This window comes from Electrona antarctica (assembly GCF_951216825.1).
Source record: "Electrona antarctica genome assembly, chromosome: 19".
NCBI classification, from domain to species: domain Eukaryota; kingdom Metazoa; phylum Chordata; class Actinopteri; order Myctophiformes; family Myctophidae; genus Electrona; species Electrona antarctica.
In genome coordinates this window covers 3,319,720-3,337,952 of record NC_136800.1, presented here as the reverse complement: position 1 = coordinate 3,337,952, position 18,233 = coordinate 3,319,720, and the positions used below count along the sequence as shown (strand labels likewise).

At 40.3% G+C, this 18,233-nt stretch overlaps 2 protein-coding genes across 2 annotated transcripts in view; one reads left to right on the top strand and one right to left on the bottom strand.

The window, feature by feature from the left end:
- The window catches only part of LOC306943785 (uncharacterized protein), an 85,887-nt gene extending 78,318 nt beyond the window's left edge, over window positions 1–7,569 (bottom strand). The window contains exon 1 of the mRNA XM_079530313.1: window positions 7,442–7,569. Coding sequence (XP_079386439.1) covers window positions 7,442–7,522 — 81 coding nt within the window. The 5' untranslated portion in view covers window positions 7,523–7,569. The remainder of the gene's footprint in view (window positions 1–7,441) is intronic.
- A 349-nt stretch (window positions 7,570–7,918) lies between these two features.
- Window positions 7,919–18,233, top strand: part of LOC306943784 (uncharacterized protein) — a 79,987-nt gene continuing 69,672 nt past the window's right edge. Inside the window, exons 1-4 of the mRNA XM_079530312.1 lie at window positions 7,919–8,053; window positions 8,399–8,480; window positions 11,761–11,803; window positions 17,835–17,906. Of these exons, the coding sequence (XP_079386438.1) occupies window positions 8,440–8,480; window positions 11,761–11,803; window positions 17,835–17,906 (156 nt within the window). The 5' untranslated portion in view covers window positions 7,919–8,053; window positions 8,399–8,439. The remainder of the gene's footprint in view (window positions 8,054–8,398; window positions 8,481–11,760; window positions 11,804–17,834; window positions 17,907–18,233) is intronic.

The following is an 18,233-nucleotide window of genomic DNA, read 5'->3' as shown; positions in this document are numbered from 1 at the left end:
AATATATTAGTGGAGCAGATTAATGACGGAATCGTTCACTTTGTGACGCATGCATGACACTTGGCACAAATACTCTCTGAGGGCCACTCTTATGGAAAAGGCGCTGGCCACTCAAAATTGGCCAGTTTTTCAACATGGCCCTTTTGGCCAAGTCAATTGTATGCAACAAAAAAATGTTTCTTTCTTTTTCTTGTCTTTTTTTGTATATTTCATTCAAAAATGTATTTATTAATCTTTTCTTTCCCACAAATGGCAGATCTACAAGCTCACAATGATGTGACACATTTTGTGAGTAGTTCAGTTATTTCCTAAGCCAGTGCGTTTTCAACCAGTGGTCCGGGGACCACCAGTGGTCCTTGAGGGCGTTCCGCAGGTGGACCCCTGCAGCTAAAGGATGGAGAGTTGGTAACCAAATGGACCCAATCCAATCCACTTTATTTATAAAGCACATTTTACAACTCAAAGTGCTGTACAGAAGAATAAAACTAAATACACTGTAGCTAAACACAGAGAACAGCAAACACAATAAAACAATACAAAACGGAGATACAAAATAAAACATTGGATATTTAACTCTTGAGAGTGTAAAATGAAACCAGGTCCATTTGGTTTCATTTTACACTCAAGAGTTAAATTATTGTTAAACATCTGGCATTACGTATAAGTCTACACAACTTAGAGAATGTAGAATAATTGTTATTTTGATCACGATATTCAAAGTCTTGGGTCTGAGAGGCTAAATGTCATAAAATGGTGGTCCGTGGCTGAAATGGCGAATAAATAATACAAAAAGGGTTGAAAACCACTGTTTTAAACCATTTTGAATAGGGCTTTAAAGTGGTTAAGCCTGTGTCACTATAAGCTACAGTAGGTCAGTCATCTGTAGTGGTCATGAATGTCCACTAGATGGGGCTGTATCACATTCCTAGAATTCCCTTTAGTTTAGAACCACCTGAGTGGCAGGACTGAAAACTATCAGGGAGGATTTTTTGTTCCTTTTTGGACCTCTTCCACCAAACACCATCACTGCAATAAACAGATTATAGCATTAGTCAAAACCCGACAAAACAAAACCACTTGAGGATTATTGTATAATGTCACTCCAGGACAGATGGGACACAACGCTAACACAATACGCTAATGTTTTCTATTTTCAAAGGAGTAATCTAAATAATTAAACGAAACAAGCCATTAACTTCCAAATGCAAGCCAGATTTAGGGCCAGGCGGGGTTACAAGTTATGTTTTATTATGTGATTTGTCAGAGGTCTACTTATATTTACTGTACTCCTGTCTGTTCAAAGAATTATCTGACTAACGGTTGGCTGGATTTTCATGAAACTAATGAGTGGGAATGATCCAGTGGTGTAAAAAGTACTCAATTGTTTTACTTAAGTAAAAGTACCAATACTGTAATTTAGAACTACTTTGTTACAAGTAAAAGTACGGTATTGAAAATGTAGTTGAGTAAAAATACAAAAGTATTTTGTAGTTAATGTATGTTTTTTGGAAATACTCAAGTAAAGTACAAATACCTCAAAATTGTACTTAAGTACAGTACTTAAGTAAAAGTACTTAGTTACTTTCCACCACTGGAATGATCACTTTGCTGCCCTGAATAGATGACTCACTTTTGAGTCGCAAAGGTCAGGGTCACACAGTCACGGTTAAACCTTTATAAATCAATTAGACAATACATAAGATGTAATAAATGAATAACACATTCATTTAGAAATTATTAAAATGTAAATAAAAATGAATCGTCATAAGGTGGTACAGTATCTCAGGAATGGAGATACAATGTAGACAACATGTAATCAAGTAACGTAATCCTTTGCAAGTAAGAATTCAGTTTGTCTGTCTTTCGAAAGAAATCTCCCAAGAACAGATGCATGGTTTTTCGTGAAACATTGTGGGGATGATCTGCCCAGAAGTGATTCCTTTGGGGTCAAAAGGGTCACTTAAGGTCACGATCAAGGTCATGCTCAAAATCCCATTATCGGTTTTATCTCTGGAATAGAGAGTATGCGTGTGACATCATTGGAACGCCTATACTGAGTGTCAAAAAAGTACTTTCTGGCCATGACAGCCTATACATTCAAACAGAAAAGTTGTATTTGATTCCATTAAACAACGTTAAACGACATTAAACTCACTTTGCCACTCGATTTGCCATTCACTTTATGCATGTGCATACCCTCTATAGTGAGATGGAACAATACATTATCGTTAGACTCGTTACAACAGGGGTTCTCAACGTTTTTGGCCGGGGACCCCCGGAAATGCTTTGGCAACGTCTCGGGACCCCCGCCCCGCCCCCTCCCGACCCCCAATATAAATTGACTGCTACAATAACCTTAACCCATTTTGGGCGGGAACCCCTTTTGGTGTTTTAAGCATTATGTTATAATTTAGCTATTGAAAAATAGCAGATCTACAAGCTCATAGCGCGCCACCGAGTGGCGCGCTACGAGCTTGTAGGTCTGCTATTTTTGAAAAATCGTGAAAAAAAAAAAAATCTTATTATTATTATTTTTTTTAAATAATTTGGGGACCCCCTAAAATAATTTGGCGACCCCCCGAGGGGTCGCGACCCACGGGTTGAGAACCCCTGCGTTACACCATGCAAGTTTTAATTCCCTTTGTTTTGTCGTCTCTCCAGCCTGTTCTGTCTTTACACAACAACATCCTGTTAGTTGCCCCTCATTTGCATACACACAACCCGCACTAACCCCAAAACACATTCTCAAAACTGTAAGCTCAAACCCCACAACATTAACTCATTTGATTTTTGATTGCATGCTTTAACACCAAATGCTAATGTTAAGCCAATGTCTGCATAATGGTGAACAAATGTCAGTCATTGACATTAAAAAAAAAATCTATTGATTGCAGTGAAGTAATATTATTACCTTTTTCCAGTAACTAGTAGTAATATAACTAATTACTTTCACTTTTTTTTTTTATTCTAAATTTTTATCCCACGATTTTGCAACCCAGTTTTTTCACCCAGTGCCAATTATCTAATGTAATCCTGGGCACTACCCTTCCTCTGCCAACCTGGGGGGGCAGCGGACTGACCTCATGCCTGACCTTTCACATTTTGAGTAATAATATTAGTTACTATTTTCACAAGCCTTGGTGGTGGTACTGTCGGCTTGAATGTTTATCTATAATGGTAGACTGGGTTGTGAATGTGATGGAGTTGCTTTGTTAGGCTGCTGATGGGTCTAGATCTAGATTCGAACCCACAACCCGCAACACACTGTTGCGGGCATTGCAGCCTAAGGCAGTGGTTCCCAAAGTGGGGTCTGGGGTCCTTGAGAGAGTTCAAGGGGTTCCCCAGCTAAATGATAGCCAGGAACCAAATGGACCCTTATGGGTCCGTTTGGTTCCATTTGTACACTCTCAGAGGTAAATTAACATTGATTTTACGATATAAATTGGGGTCTCAGAGATAGAAATGCCATTAAATGGGGGTCCGTAGACTACTGCATGTCCAACTTTGGGGGTCCTTGAAATTAAACGGGTTGAGAATCTCTGCTAGAGCCGTAAAAATCTTCTCTTATGGGGGTCTGTCGTAGAAATTTAGATACAAACATATAATAATACCCCTTTATTGCACTCTGAGGTTATCTCTTAACTGTCACACCCCTGTGGTGCTGTTTGGTTACTCTGTTGCTATAACAGGTCCCTGGCATATCTTTTCTAATGGGGGTCCGTGGGGCTAATTAGTGTCAATGTGGGGGTCCTTGACATGAAAGAGTTTGGGAACCCCTGGCCTAGGGTGCCCGGACCACCACACCGGCGGCCCAGGCCAACTGTTTATTTTGAAAGATGTTTAGGGTCTTATAGGGCATATTGCAGGTGAAACAGTGTTGTGGTAAAACTGTTTTGGATTCATGCTTACAGTTCTGCAAATGCATTTAATGTTTCAGGAATTGTGTTTAAGCAAATGAGGAAGTGTAAGTAAAAACTAGACCAGGATTTTATTGCCCTTTCGGGCCAATAAACATCTGTTTACTGTTACTGTAGATGCAATACAAAAGTGCATTTCCATTTTGTCGCTGTCTCTCCTCACATCGTTATCACCGGCTGCCATCTTATGCTTGTCACCAAACCAAATAAACATGATTTTTCTTCTGTGCAGCTTACAGGCTGTGTGACCATAAAAGGAACTTAACCACTTGTCCACTTGACCATTTCACCCTATTCTGGCTGGGGGAACATTCGCCTCAAATAGCAGATCTACAAACTCTGCAGATCTACAGCCCCGTACAGAATACAACACTCTCTGATGCTATCATGCTGGCATTTAAAGCAACCAAAGGTATGGCACCCCCATATCTTGCAAGTCTGATTGAACCCTACAAACCCTCCCGCGCATCAGCCAACGCAGGGTAGCTGGAAGTACCTTCACTAAAAACGCCGGGACAACGCTCCACACGTCCCAAACTCTTCTCCCTTCTGGCTCCAAAACTATGGAATGCACTTCAAATTACAATCAGAACTCCTCCCAATAACTGATTGTGGGGGTTAGCAGAGATGGAGTACTCGTAGAGAGGCTGGGGAATTGGGAATTGGCTTTACTAAATTTGGACTTGAAGGAGAGAAAATGTTTTTTCTTTTGTCTTGAAGGGGCATGATTTGTGCAATAATAGTCTTTTCATTATGTCTGCCCTATGATCTCTGAGATTCATATTATTGAAATTACAATAAAAATATTTTGAAAAGAAAAGAAAGAACTGCAGACTCACTCCCAATCTTCCGCCGTAGTCTGAAAACCCACCTCTTCAGACTCCATCATGGCCAGTAGCACTTGCCCTAGCCCCGATGACCTTACAGGCATATGCAAAGGCTCAACTTATGTAACTTAGATAGCATTTTATATAGACATAGCACGATACTATGCATAGGTTCATTATATAGATATTCCACTGTTACACTTAGCTTATGTATGATTCATGATAACTACTTTTTATGTATATGATGTGATGTATTGCCATGTTTTTTTGTTATTGCTTAATGTAAATCGCTCTGGATTAAGAGCGTCTGCTAAATGCCTAAATGGTAAATTGTTTACTTTCCAACAACTCTGAACTCTATTTCTTTCTCACTCAAATCCCTCTTCATGCTAGAAATGATGGCCTTATGCTTCATTAGTCTAAATACTCCTCTTCGCATGTGTGTTTTCAGACTAAACAGTCCTCTTAAACCATTCTGGGCGGGAACGCCCTTTGGTGTTTTTAAGCATTATGTTATGCTTTAGCTGTTGAAAAATAGCAGATCTACAAGCTCATAGCGCGGCACCGAGTGCCGTGCTATGAACTTGTAGGTCTGCTATTTTTAAAAAATCGTGAAAATGTGGCGCAAATCTTTGAATATATATTCTTTCAGAGTGAATGTTTTTAACTCAAATCTTTGCTTCTGGGGGGGGGGGGGGGGGGGGTCCCTGGAACAACATATTTTCAGATGGGGGTCGGCGGCCAAATACAGATAATTCTGTGAGTCCTTGACATGAAAAAGGTTGAGCACCACTGACATAGAAACATAGGTTTTTCAGAAAAGATTTTTTTTTAATCGACCTCAGTCCAAAATGGGTTAAAACAGGGTGTATACACAGGACTGCAAACAGATACACAGGCCTGTTTATGGTTTACTTTATCCACATTATAACCATAGAAGCTGTTTGCAGATGAGCTCATACTAAAAGAGTTACTAAGAGAGGTGTGGTGTGTATCAGTGACAGTCTGGGTGCCTAAATAGATGCCCACACACAGCGCGTCAAACACATGAGTGCATTGCCACTGGTTTGAATCTGGCTGGAGACTCTGTGTTGTATTTCAGTAACTATCCTATAATGTAAAAGAAAAACTGTCTTGTAAAAGAAAATTCCTCTAGACATATGCACAAGTAGCATTTAAAAAATATATATATCTCTCTCAATGGCCACTCTAGGGTAACTGTGTCTTCCCACACAAAGTGCTAAACAGTGTCAACTGTAACGCACAATTTGTATTTATTGAATGTTGTTATTAATTGGAAAAATACAAGACAAGAAAGATTTATTTAACAGCACATTTTCAAGCCGAGTGAAAGTATTATTGATATTATAATGTACAGTACTGCAGCAATTACAGCAGTATGTATAATGAAAGCTCAAAGCCAGCGTGCTCTGCTCTTTGCATCATTTATTTACTTTATGTCATATACTGTATCCTGTAGCTGTAGGCACCACTGTGGGGAAATATGGTCAGTTTCTGCTGATGTACATTATTGCTGTCCAACTGTAATGGGAGTTTACAACTGTATCAAAATGTGTGTGAGATATATTGTGTGATAGTAAAAACTGATCATTACATTAGTCAACAGCACACAGTTTATTCAGAAGGACGTCCACAGGCTTTTGTTCAATGCAGCAGCAACACTCCAGTTTAACCATTTAGGCCTGACCTCGAAATAAAATAAAACATCTTCTAAAAGCTCCAGTTTTCTGAAATAAATATTGTCACAATTTTTCAAAAATAGCAGACCTACAAGCTCGTAGCGCGCCACTTGGTGCTTGAGCTTGTAGATCTGCTATTTTTCAATAGCTAAATTATAACAATGTTTAAAACACCAAAAGGGGTTCCCGCCCAAAATGGGTTTTAAGTTAACGACACAGAGAAAATAAAGCCTAACTGAAGGAGGGGAAAAAAGTGTATAATATAATAACATCTAACCTCACGGTGAAGCCAAATATAAACAAACAAGAAGATAATAATGAAGATGAAGCCAAACCGCCGTGATGCTGTAAAGGTTTTTGTATGTGTATGTGTGTATGCTCTGACATGGGAAAAGGGAGTAAGTGTACTGAACTGTCTGGGTCAGATAAACATAGCAGGCTTGATATACTGTTGTTCACTACATTATTCCTTACTCTGTTCCTCCAACAGCTGAACAGGACTGATCGCTAAGATAGCTGTAGTGTAGACTGTAGCCCTATAATAGTCATTTTCTGGGGTGACTGGTGAGCTATATATCCTTAATTCTGAGTCCGTTATGCAATTATAGTCTAATTTCATTGTTTACAATGTTTAGTGATTCATTTTAAACCCAATTAACTTTCAGCACTCTTGAGTCTTGACTTATTTCAACAGGATGCAGTACAGTACAGTACAGTACAGTACAGTACAGTACAGTACAGTACAGTACAGTACAGTACAGTACAGTACATGTCATTGATTATAGGCTTATAAGCCAGTATAAAAGTTCATACAGTATTATGAACTTTTATACTGGCTTATAAGCCTATAATTCAGACTCGAGCCCATGGTTAATACTGTATTAACCATGGGCTCGAGTCTAGTGTATAGTCTGTCAGAAGGCCTGACAAGTCTGTAATTTGAGTGAATGCATTTAACTTAAGCTATTAACTACAAAAAAATAAATAGTGTACTTACATGGTTGTTTGCTTCAGTGCGCTGCAGTAGCATAAGCATAACAGCACACAGGACCAGAGGAACCCACCATGATGCTCTCATAGTGACTGACTGGACTATGGAACCGGTCTCAAGTTCTCAACAGCACAGACAGAGGAGGACACCAACGCGGTGCACACTGCACACACACCTGCGCGGCGGAATAACTCCGGCAGAAAGCAACACGTGGGGCGGTTGTTGTGATCCTCCCAGACCCAGACCCAGACCCAGACAGTGCTGTCTGTCTATTTCACCCTCCAGTCCTGCTCTACTACATCTGGCTGTGATGATGATGATGTCGACCGACCCCATTGCTTTCGTTTTGTATAAAGTTGTTCGTCTAGAGCGCGTGTATCATGGGGGGGGGGCGGTGCCGCGTCGTCGTGTGGTGTGGTGTTTGACTGCAAACTCCGCATCTCGCTCCCATCTTTCATGCATCTTTGCAATCGGCAGGCAACAGCTAGGTACAGTAGCTTGATGTGTGTGTGTCCACTGCAAACAGAGGTGTCAGGAGAAAGGGTCGCTTTTCGCTGAACTTGTAGACTGGAGAACGCTACATGAAGTTTGATTGGCGTCTCTGACTGCATTTCACTGGTAAGTTATTTTACATTTTGACCATGCTGCAATATGTTCCAGTTCCACACTATAATGTAATGTATGTATGTGTATGGATGGACTTGATATAATCATAATGATAGACTTTCACTTTCTTAATATAGACTTTACTATAGTGGACTGCATGGTGCACTATGTTGTCTCAATTTGTCACTTCTGTTGTCCCAAGGTTCAATAGGCCAGACAGGCTACTGTTATTTTTGTAATCATAGCACAGTGGTTTGTTACAGTCAGCCACCCATGCAGATTATTTGAAAGTAAAATATCAATGTTGCCTTAGCACTAGCAGACAGACAGACAGACAGCTATTTATTTCCACCACAGGGGGCAGTACTGAGGTGAGGACTCATCTCTAAAGAGGACCAATGAGAGTCAACATCAGCTTTGTGACTTTGTCCACACTTGGGTGAGTTCTGAACTTTATATATGCATAGATAGAACTGCATAAGTTTAACTTTCTATAAGTCTAATGCTAACCATTGCACATCCCCTTAGTTCCTGATATCCTCAAATTGACTTTCAAATTTCAAAAAGCCTTTTAGTCCCGAAGCGAGAGTATTTAATTATCAGTATAGGCCTAGCGATTACTAATGCGAGGAGAAAAGCTTACATCCTAAAAGAAACAGATGCCTGTAATTTATTGTTGTTTATAAGGCCCTTCAACGCTTTTTGTTAACATGCTGTAGTGTATAAGCTGTTCACAGTACACACTGAAAGTATTTAGAAAATAATAGACATTTATGAGGGATGTGTTATGCTAGCCAGATACACAGACCCTTTAGTCCCCCTCACAGGGTAAATCTAGTAAATTCTAGTAAATTCCTGGTGACAAACATTCTTATTGCATGTTTACTCAACACATCTGCCTGTGTGCATTCCTTACACTTTCCCTGTTTACTTAGGTATTCAACACATCTGGCTGCCTATGTGCATTCCTTATTTTCAGACACTTCATACTGTACGTGCGCACACTCATGTGTACTTACAGTAGATTCAGATGCATCATGCACGCACACCTGCAAAGCGTCAGTACTAAGTGGAAAGAATTGTGACAAGAAGTGAACCCTCTTCCTCCTTGCCTGGGTTACATCCTGTAACCATATCAGTAAAAGGGGGACACTAAAGCTTGGAATGGATTCATAATTATGAAAACCCCCTAGTTTGACATGTCACATGCTACGTAAAGCAATAATGCAAAAAATTAAATTTAGAAAATCTTGCCTTATAGGTTGCCCTATAGGTTTTTATGGTCACATAAAGAAAGACAGCTGGTCAGCAAGTGGATTCACGAATGTATATGTATTGTATATAGACAATATTTTAAGCCAATTATTTAGGCCTGAATTCTAAAAACGCCTTCTAAAGCCTGACTTAAGTTTTCTGAAAAACGTCAAATATTTATATAGCAGTTTTTTACATTTTTTGAATACTGTACATACTGTACAGAACTTAGAGTATATATGAATAGAGACGGCACCCGGAGGAAACCCTGAGGCGAAATGGACATAGTGGCCGAATTTGGTATTGCAGCGCTGGGCCAATTCTGGTCCGTTGACTATCATTGCGCACGTTCATGATGACACGTGAACGCTGTTTCATACGTGAACGCGTGCAATGATAGTCAACGGCACAGCGTGTTCACGATTTGGCCCAATTCTTCCCAGAATGCACTCTGTTCCTACTCGGAACTTCGGAAGGAGGAGTGAAATCGCCTCATGCGCTTTTGAGCAACTTAATGCAAGTGGATGGGAGGAGAAATCCGGTGCCGTCTCTATTAATATATACCGGTACTCTAAGGTACAGAACCCCAAATGGGTTCCGCCCAGAATGGGTTAAACAAAATAGGCCTGTTGGCTAGTCTTGCGTAGCCAGACAACTATTCCACAATCTCTGAATGCTATATAGAGTCTGGAACTACACCTCCAAATCAGAGTAATTTGTTTGTCCTTTCCATTCACAAAACTATATTTTAAAATATCTTTAGAACTTATTTTTTTATTTCCATTTCTGCTAAGCAGCAAACTTCATAATGCTTAGATGATTTCTATTTATATTGGGATAAATTTGCGCGACTGTAAAGACGAAATGCGACATACTAGCGTCATGTCCAGGGGGTGTACTTGTACATCAAGCTGCCTCATATTACAGCAACAATATGGGCTCCATTTTCGTTACCGCTAAACCCCTTATCCCTAAACTTCTTTGCCTTTTTTACTATTTTGCAAAACATTTTTGAATAGTTAAAATGGCCAGTCTACAAGCTCACAACGTGTCAATGTAGATTGGCTAGTTGAACTATTCAAAAATGTTTTTCAAAATAGTAAAAAAGGCAAAGAAGTTTAGGGATAAGGGGTTTAGCGGTGACGAAAATGCCCTATGGGCCTCATGGCTCGGCAAGGCTACTTAAAGACGAAATGGAAGTGGGGACTCGGAGGAGGCTCCACTTCCACTTTATCATTTTACTCATGATAGAGCTTCCGTTGCTCCAGACTGGAAGCATTTGAAAATTGCGAGAGGCAACAGTCTGGAAACACGAGACTGCCTGTTGGCTGCCAGACTACTAGTGGCACAAGGGAGAATGGCTGCAGTTTTTTTCATGTCCACATGACAAGTCCGTGTTGCTTTAAATGTCTGTGTCCCTGCTTCAGTGATCCAGAGAGAGTCAACAGACATGGCACGAATGAAAAACAACAGTACTTTAAGTGTCATACTGTAAAATACACAGGAACTCTCTACTTTATACTTGAGTAGTAGAAACTGTAGGCTACATAGAAACTGGTGTTTGATTTATATACAATTCTTGTCACACATAGTGACAGTTTATTTCTGCTAGGGCATGGGTTCTCAAACTTGGCCGCCCTCGACCCCAAAATAATGCTGCCATTGACTCGTGACCCCAGCCTAACCCCGGAGTTAATTCTATGCACATAAACGTATACACGTTCGGGGCGCATTTGTCCATGCATGGCTATAAAGGGGTTTTGTAACAATTATGGTTAAAATTTGTATTTGTAGTCAATTTTACATTGTATTACACTCATTCTGTTGAATTCCATTCAGGTGTGTAAACATTTTTGATGACCCCGAATAATGTTGCGACCCCACCGTGAGTGTCCCGCGACCCCATGTGGGGTCCCGACCCCAACTTTGGGAAGCCCTGTGCTAGGCAGTGAGACAGAGTTGTGTACAGTGTACACTCAACGGACACCATCAGAAATCACCTCAGCTGTAACCACTTAGAATAATGTATCGATTCATTGACACTGACGTTATTTGAAGAACAGGATGCTCTACTTTGTCCGGATTTGAAGTACCAGGCACACACAGAGCAGTTGTGACCTAACTGAGCCTGTAGATCAGCAATTTTATATAGAGGAGATAGAGGTACATACTAGCAGAAAAAACTAGTATATAGTAATTTTCCCACACTTTCACAATTAAAGTTAAATAAATTAAAGTCCAGCTCCAACATTGAACATTTTTATTCCATGCTGAAAGTGAATACGCACCTTTTTCTCAATTGCTTTTTTTTTTTTAAATTGAAAACACTTTGGATGAACTTCTTGTTTTTTAATGCTTTAGTGCTATATACAAAAAAGGTGAATTCACTTGACTTGACTAACACTGTCAATCTGTAACAAAGTGATGCGTTGACTTGTAACAGCATGTCTTTGTTCCTTTTGCAGGTGGATCATTGTCCTGGTCACCTCTGTGCAGCAGGCCAATGCAGTGAGTGCTTTTAAAATGTCTTCACTTATACCCTTTGCCGGTGAAATACAATATTAGCTCCATGTATTGCTCCCAATGTATATGAATGAATGAACCATTGTAAAGCGCTTTGAGCACTTGGAAAAGTGCTATAAAAATGCAATTCATTATTATGTGGCAATTTGAATATGAACCCTAGCATCCCTATTCTGGGGAAAGACAGATCTACAAGCTGGGCAAACTTGGACAAACGGGAGGAGGCCTATTAAGGCCTTGGTAATCCTGTAAACGAAGTAATCCTTGCCGAGCCATGAGGCCCATAGGGGCAGGAGCCTATCTCCTGTTTCCTTAGTGTGAGGCAGCTTGATGCACAAGTACACTCCCTGGACATGACGCTAGTATGTAGCTGGGACTTACCCCAATCCAACCCTTGATGCTGATGTTGAGTACCAAGCAGGGAGTCATTGGGTCTTTGGTATAGGACCCAGCCAGGGGTCGAACCCCAACATCCCAGTCTCAGGGTGGACACCCTAACTAGTACAGTTAAATCATAAGCATCTACTCATTAATATACTGTATCATGAGACCACAATTTTGTGTAGGGCCTACATAATTGTTCTGGGAATAAATGCTATGCATAATTTTTTTTTCAAGTGCACACAGTCAAAATGGAAATGCAGCTTATTTAAGTACCGGTATGTGTTTCTGAAAACGAAATATTATGTGAAATTGCTTTTCAGAGATTCAAAGATTTGTCACTGAAATTACAGAAATACTGAGAATTATGAGTAATTTGAATTGATATATTTAGCTAATATGTTTCCAAGCTAAGTAATAAGTAATGATGAATACGTTAAAAACAAAATACAGTACTTTACTTGTGAGAACTGATTTGGGGGTCAAGTTAAAATTATCTACATCCCCAACAATCCATAATGTTCCTTCATCAGTCTGGAATATCTGGAAGATTAACACATGAACATCTGCTCTCTCTAATGTTGCAAACAAGAATAGAAATCGTGACAAAAGTGGTTTTGATCTGTCTGTCTCTGTTTATTCTGTTATCCAGAATAAATGACCTGCAGGGAGAAACGGTTTAGTGCTTTATATTATCACACTTCCCTGGGTCCCTGAAACAACATATTTTGAGATGGGGGTCCGCGGCCAATTACATATATATTTTATATCCTTGACATGAACTAGTTTGAGAACCACTGACATAGAATCAGAAAACTGTCTGACGCACCCAGCGTGAAGCCAGCATGTCTTCTATGGAAGCCTATCTACAAGGAATCAGAATCAGAAGAAGCCTTTATTGCCATAACATGTAAACATGTTAGGAATTTAGTTTGGTGGAACAACAGAGTGCAGTTACAACCAGGGACGTCACGTCACGTGCACACATAGACATCAAAGGGGGCTTCAGCCCCTGCCCTTTTACCCGTCTGTAAAACAACTGCCCTCTCCAGACCACGAAAGAAATGCAAATGCCACTCCTTTCCATGCCATGCCGAAAGGCAGCATTCAGGAGAATTGCTTTTTTCCCCCCGAAGTCTCCTGAACTTGAACACAGTATTTTGCGTTGAACAAATTTGTTCAGAAATCCATGTCGTTACACCGCATCTCCACTAGCTAAAGAGTGCGCCCTGAAAACAGCTGATCTACAAGCTCTCAGCGCGACGCGTTGAGAGCTTGTACATCTGCAATTTTTGTCCAAAAGTGCCTTCTTACAGGATATCAGCCTCTAACACTCTCTGCACGTCCCTGGTTACAACATTCAAAGTGCAAACAGGACAAGACAAAAACTGCAAATACAACATAATGAATGTTGTATTGTATGAATAATGAATAAAAAACCAAGCTCTTTTGGGTTCCATAGAGACCAGCATGTCTTCTATGGAAGCCTATCTACAAGGTTAACAAGCTAAAAAGATTAGATTAACAAAACATTTTTCTCCTGTCAGGAGATTTTATTTTGCTTCAATCCCTGTAATCAAATCAAATCTGTCCCAACTTGTCACTCGTTTGACACATACAGTATGAATTACAACAATTTGCCATGTGTGTGGAGTGCTAACGTTTTATTTACTTGGTGGAATGAAATTTATATCTGAAGTAAACGTGAATTAATCAATTGGAACTTTGGAAGACCAAGATAACGAACACCTGGTACTGTGTGGGTGCGTGCGTGCGCGTGTGCGTGTGCGTGTGTGCGTGTGTGTGCGTGCGCGACTGTGTGCGTGTGTGTGACTGTGTGTGTGTCTGTGGCTACTGTATGTGCATGTATTCATGTGATCAATGCAAACGATTTCCCACGAGGGACTGGGATAAATTGGATATCTTTATAGGCATTTTTTGCAGGAGTAGCGTAGTACTGTATGTCCTGACATCACATCAGAAGATATCTTCAGGTGTGTTTGTAGGAGTACAGTAGTATGTCCTGACATCACATCATCATCGGCCTCTTTCACATATCATGAACATTCTCTGGAAAATGCCCTAGGCAGTGTTGATTTCGTCGACTAATACTATGACGAAAAATGTTTGCCGACTACCTTTTTGAATGAAAATTATAACTAAGCTATGATCACTAAAACTAAGACTAAATATATTGACAATTTTGTCAAATAAAAACTAGACTAAAATGTCAGGAAGGGACTAGTGGACAAGAGATCCGGTCTAAGTAAAATAAGTCATTTTACACTTGGTTGCATGCTGAAAATAGCCGGTCTGCGTTGTGAGCTTGTAGATCGGCTATTTTCAGCAGGTGTAAAATCAGTCATTACGACGGCATCCATGCCCGCCAAAATACATTTTAGTCGACTAAATCAGCTGTAGACTTAGTCGTCTAAAATCTTATGATATTTTGTCGACTAAAACTAAATTAACACTAAAACATTCCAGGTGACTCAAATGTGACTAAAACTAAATGCAAACTATTCCCATAAACTATGACTAAAACTAAAATCTAAATTTGCTACACTGGTCCCAGGTGTCATGTCAGGACATTGTCCAGTGTTCACACACGCAACAGGAGAATATCCATTTCAGTCATACCACTGTAAACACTTTGATTAGGCGAGTGTGTGTGTTTGGGGAGGCGCTCACGTTTGCTACTTTCACTTAACAGCGTGAGAGAGAGATTTATCCATTATTTATCCATTCCTTCCACAGAATGTGACAGATGTGAAAATAAAATATTGAAATAATTATGATTAGGAATTGAAGTGCTCGGTATTCAGTCTCCTACTGACGATGACCATGTGCAACAAACAGTTAAAGGGGCATTCCACTCATTTTCAACATTTTACTATGTCATTAATATACCTTAGAGCTGGTAAGTATGAAAAAAATCATTAACATGGTGAAACACATCTTGATGACATCATCAAGATGTGTTTCACCATGTTAATGATTTTTTTCAGACCTCTAGTTCTAGGAAACACAGAATGAGGGGACTTTTTTATTATTTCCACACAACAGCTCTAAGGTATATTAATGACATAGTAAAATGTTGAAAATGAGTGGAATGCCCCTTTAAGGACTTTAAAGATAAATCAACCCGTTATTGAATTTGTTAGTGCATTTCACACTAGTTTTAGCCAGCAGGTTCATGCTATGAAAGACACAGTTAGTGAACACAGTGAGTAATAACAATGTTCCTATTCATTGCATAGAGAAAGCTGTAGTAAATTCCACTTCAGCCGTCATCACAAATGTGAAGTGGCTATGGCCGAATTTAGGAGTGTTTTTCGTGCAAAACTAATGCTTGGAATGGGTTCAGAATTATGAAAACCCTCTAGTTTGACACATCACATGCTACTTAAAGTATAATGAAACTTAGAACATTTTGCCATAATCGTTGTTGTCGGGAGGAAACCTCATAACTCCATTTTTGAGGTTTTTGAGTAGTAAAGTAGTCAACAGTGCTTTGGACAAAACCTCTTAACTCCATTGGACCCTCAAAATGTCTGCTAAAGCAACTAACTCCACCACCTCTCTCCCTCTCATGGAAGTAATTGACAATATATAAAGTTACAACACCAACTTTGATGAGGCAGTATTGCTTTGTTTTAAAAATATACGGTTGTCTTAATTTCCTGAAAAATGTATATTTTTCATTTCCTGAAAGCATTGTCATTTCCATGAGTAGCATTGTTGTAAAATGAACATTTTAGAGTTACGAGGTTTCCTCCTGACAGCAGAGATATATTGGTTGTTGTATGGTACCCCAACTTTCAGCAGCTGTCAAAAAGACCCCTAGGGTGGTTGAATAGAAACCAATGTGGGATATAATAATGTTAGTAGACACCCTTACAAACACATTGGTGAAGAAAACTCTTGGTAAGAAATGTATTCCCAGATTTTATTAATATCCCGTGATGCTAAATTGACAACTATAGAGGGTATGCGCGTGACATCATCATCAAACCAGGAAGTAATGCGGGAACACCTACTGAGTGCCAAAAAACTACTTAAACGACGTTAAACGACGTTAAACTCACTTTGCCACTCGATTTGCTACTCGATTTGCCATTCACTTTATGCATGCGCATACCCTCTATAAATCCTGGCATGGACTGATGTCTGTAGTGGTGAACAAGAATTTGAACAGTAGCCGTGTCCAGGGATTTGTGCTGCTTCTTGGTTTACATTGAGCCTGCCGCTGTCCAATATGTTACAACAACAAGGAGACCCGCCAATGTTCTCACCTGTTACTGTGTTCTCACAATGTCCAAATCCAGTGCCTTGCAATGGCCTCGTCAAGCTACAGCACCATTAAGGGATTACCCGATTGTTGTGTGGTATGTTGTTTAATGAAAGATGGGAGGACACACATGAGAATGTGGGTCCGGTTTTATCAGCAGATGTCCCAATACGCCCCCCACCCCCCCTCCCTTCCTCGCCAGTGTAAACTCACAGACATCCAAATATTTAGTCATCTTCAGCAAAACATTGGTCAGTGTTTGTGAAAAATGGCCTACAGTTCGACCAGTTCCTGCAGCACTTATCCCACACGTGTGCACGTGCAATGCAGGGAATTCCCGGGGTCCAGGAGTTGAGTCATCATTCACACAAAATGTGTGTCTGTGAAGGCATGGAGAGATAAGCTACACTCACACAGGTGCCTTCACCTCCTTCTGCTCGAGGTCAGAGAGCTCATTATGTGCTGACATTGGCGACATGAGAATAGGCCTAATCATTGGTTTAAACCTTATCTGGTCTGTGCCTCCCGGTCCAATCTGCAGCAGGAGCTGTGTGTGTGAATCATATGAACCTCGTCCTGCTCGTGAAATGGTCTTAGAATAAATCCCTTCTCTTCTTCTAAAAGGGGCATTCTGGGTGCAATCAATGTTGAGGGTGGTCGGTTATATACCAGTGGTTTTACAAACCTTTCACCAACATTTCACCTATAATGATGCTAAAAATAAAATAACAAGGCCAGGTTGAAAGTAGTTAACATAGGCCTATATATTCTTTTAGTGTATAAAAGTTGGTATGTATTGGGAAATGACTATGAGTGCACACCACACACTGATATAAGAACATAAATAGAATGAATTACATTTTACATGTAGTACTGCAATAATGTGTCACAAAATTGTCTCAACTTGTCACGCACACACGCACGCACATGTTTTTGTGCCGCGGTGGCTCAGGGGTAGAGTGGCCGGATGGGAACTGCAAGTTTGCCAGTTCGAACCCGGGCTCCCCCAGAGTTGGTGTCAAAGTGTCCTTGAGCAAGACACTGAACCCCTAATTGCTCCTGATGTGCTGGTTGGTGCCTTGCATGGTTTCCTCTGCCATGAATGTGTGTGTGAATGGGTGAATGTAATGCACAATCTATGTAAAGCGCCTTGGATAAAGGCCCTATATAAATGCACCATTTACTCATTTAGAAAGCATGTTGATATGACTGTGAGTCATTATATCATTTGTCTTGTGTTTGTGTGTGCGTGCGTGCGTGCGTGCGTGCGTGCGTGCGTGCGTGCGTGCGTGCGTGCGTGCGTGCGTGCGTGCGTGCGCGTGCGTGCGTCATGTGTTCTTGCAGGGGAATGCACAGGTCCCGTGTGAAGGCAGGGACTGCTCTGAGTGCCGATGTCTCCCTGCCAAAGGTGCACTGGTACGAACACTCCCTGTTTGATCTGCAGACACACAACTTTTACATGCAACAGTACAGTATTTATATATTGTTGTATTGCTACTTTTACTTGAGTAAGACAAATCCTAAGTAATTCCACCACTGGGTTACAGTAACCTTTATTTTATACTATAATGTGGAGCATGTTTTCTTCTTCTTTCTTCTATCCTAACTATTCCTAACGTTCACTTAAGCTTAGAGCATACATGGTGGCCCGTTCACTTAATGTGGCCCTTGGGTTAATATCAGAATACTGATATATTATTGATTTCCAAACATGACCCGCTTTAATTACTAAATTAGTATGGT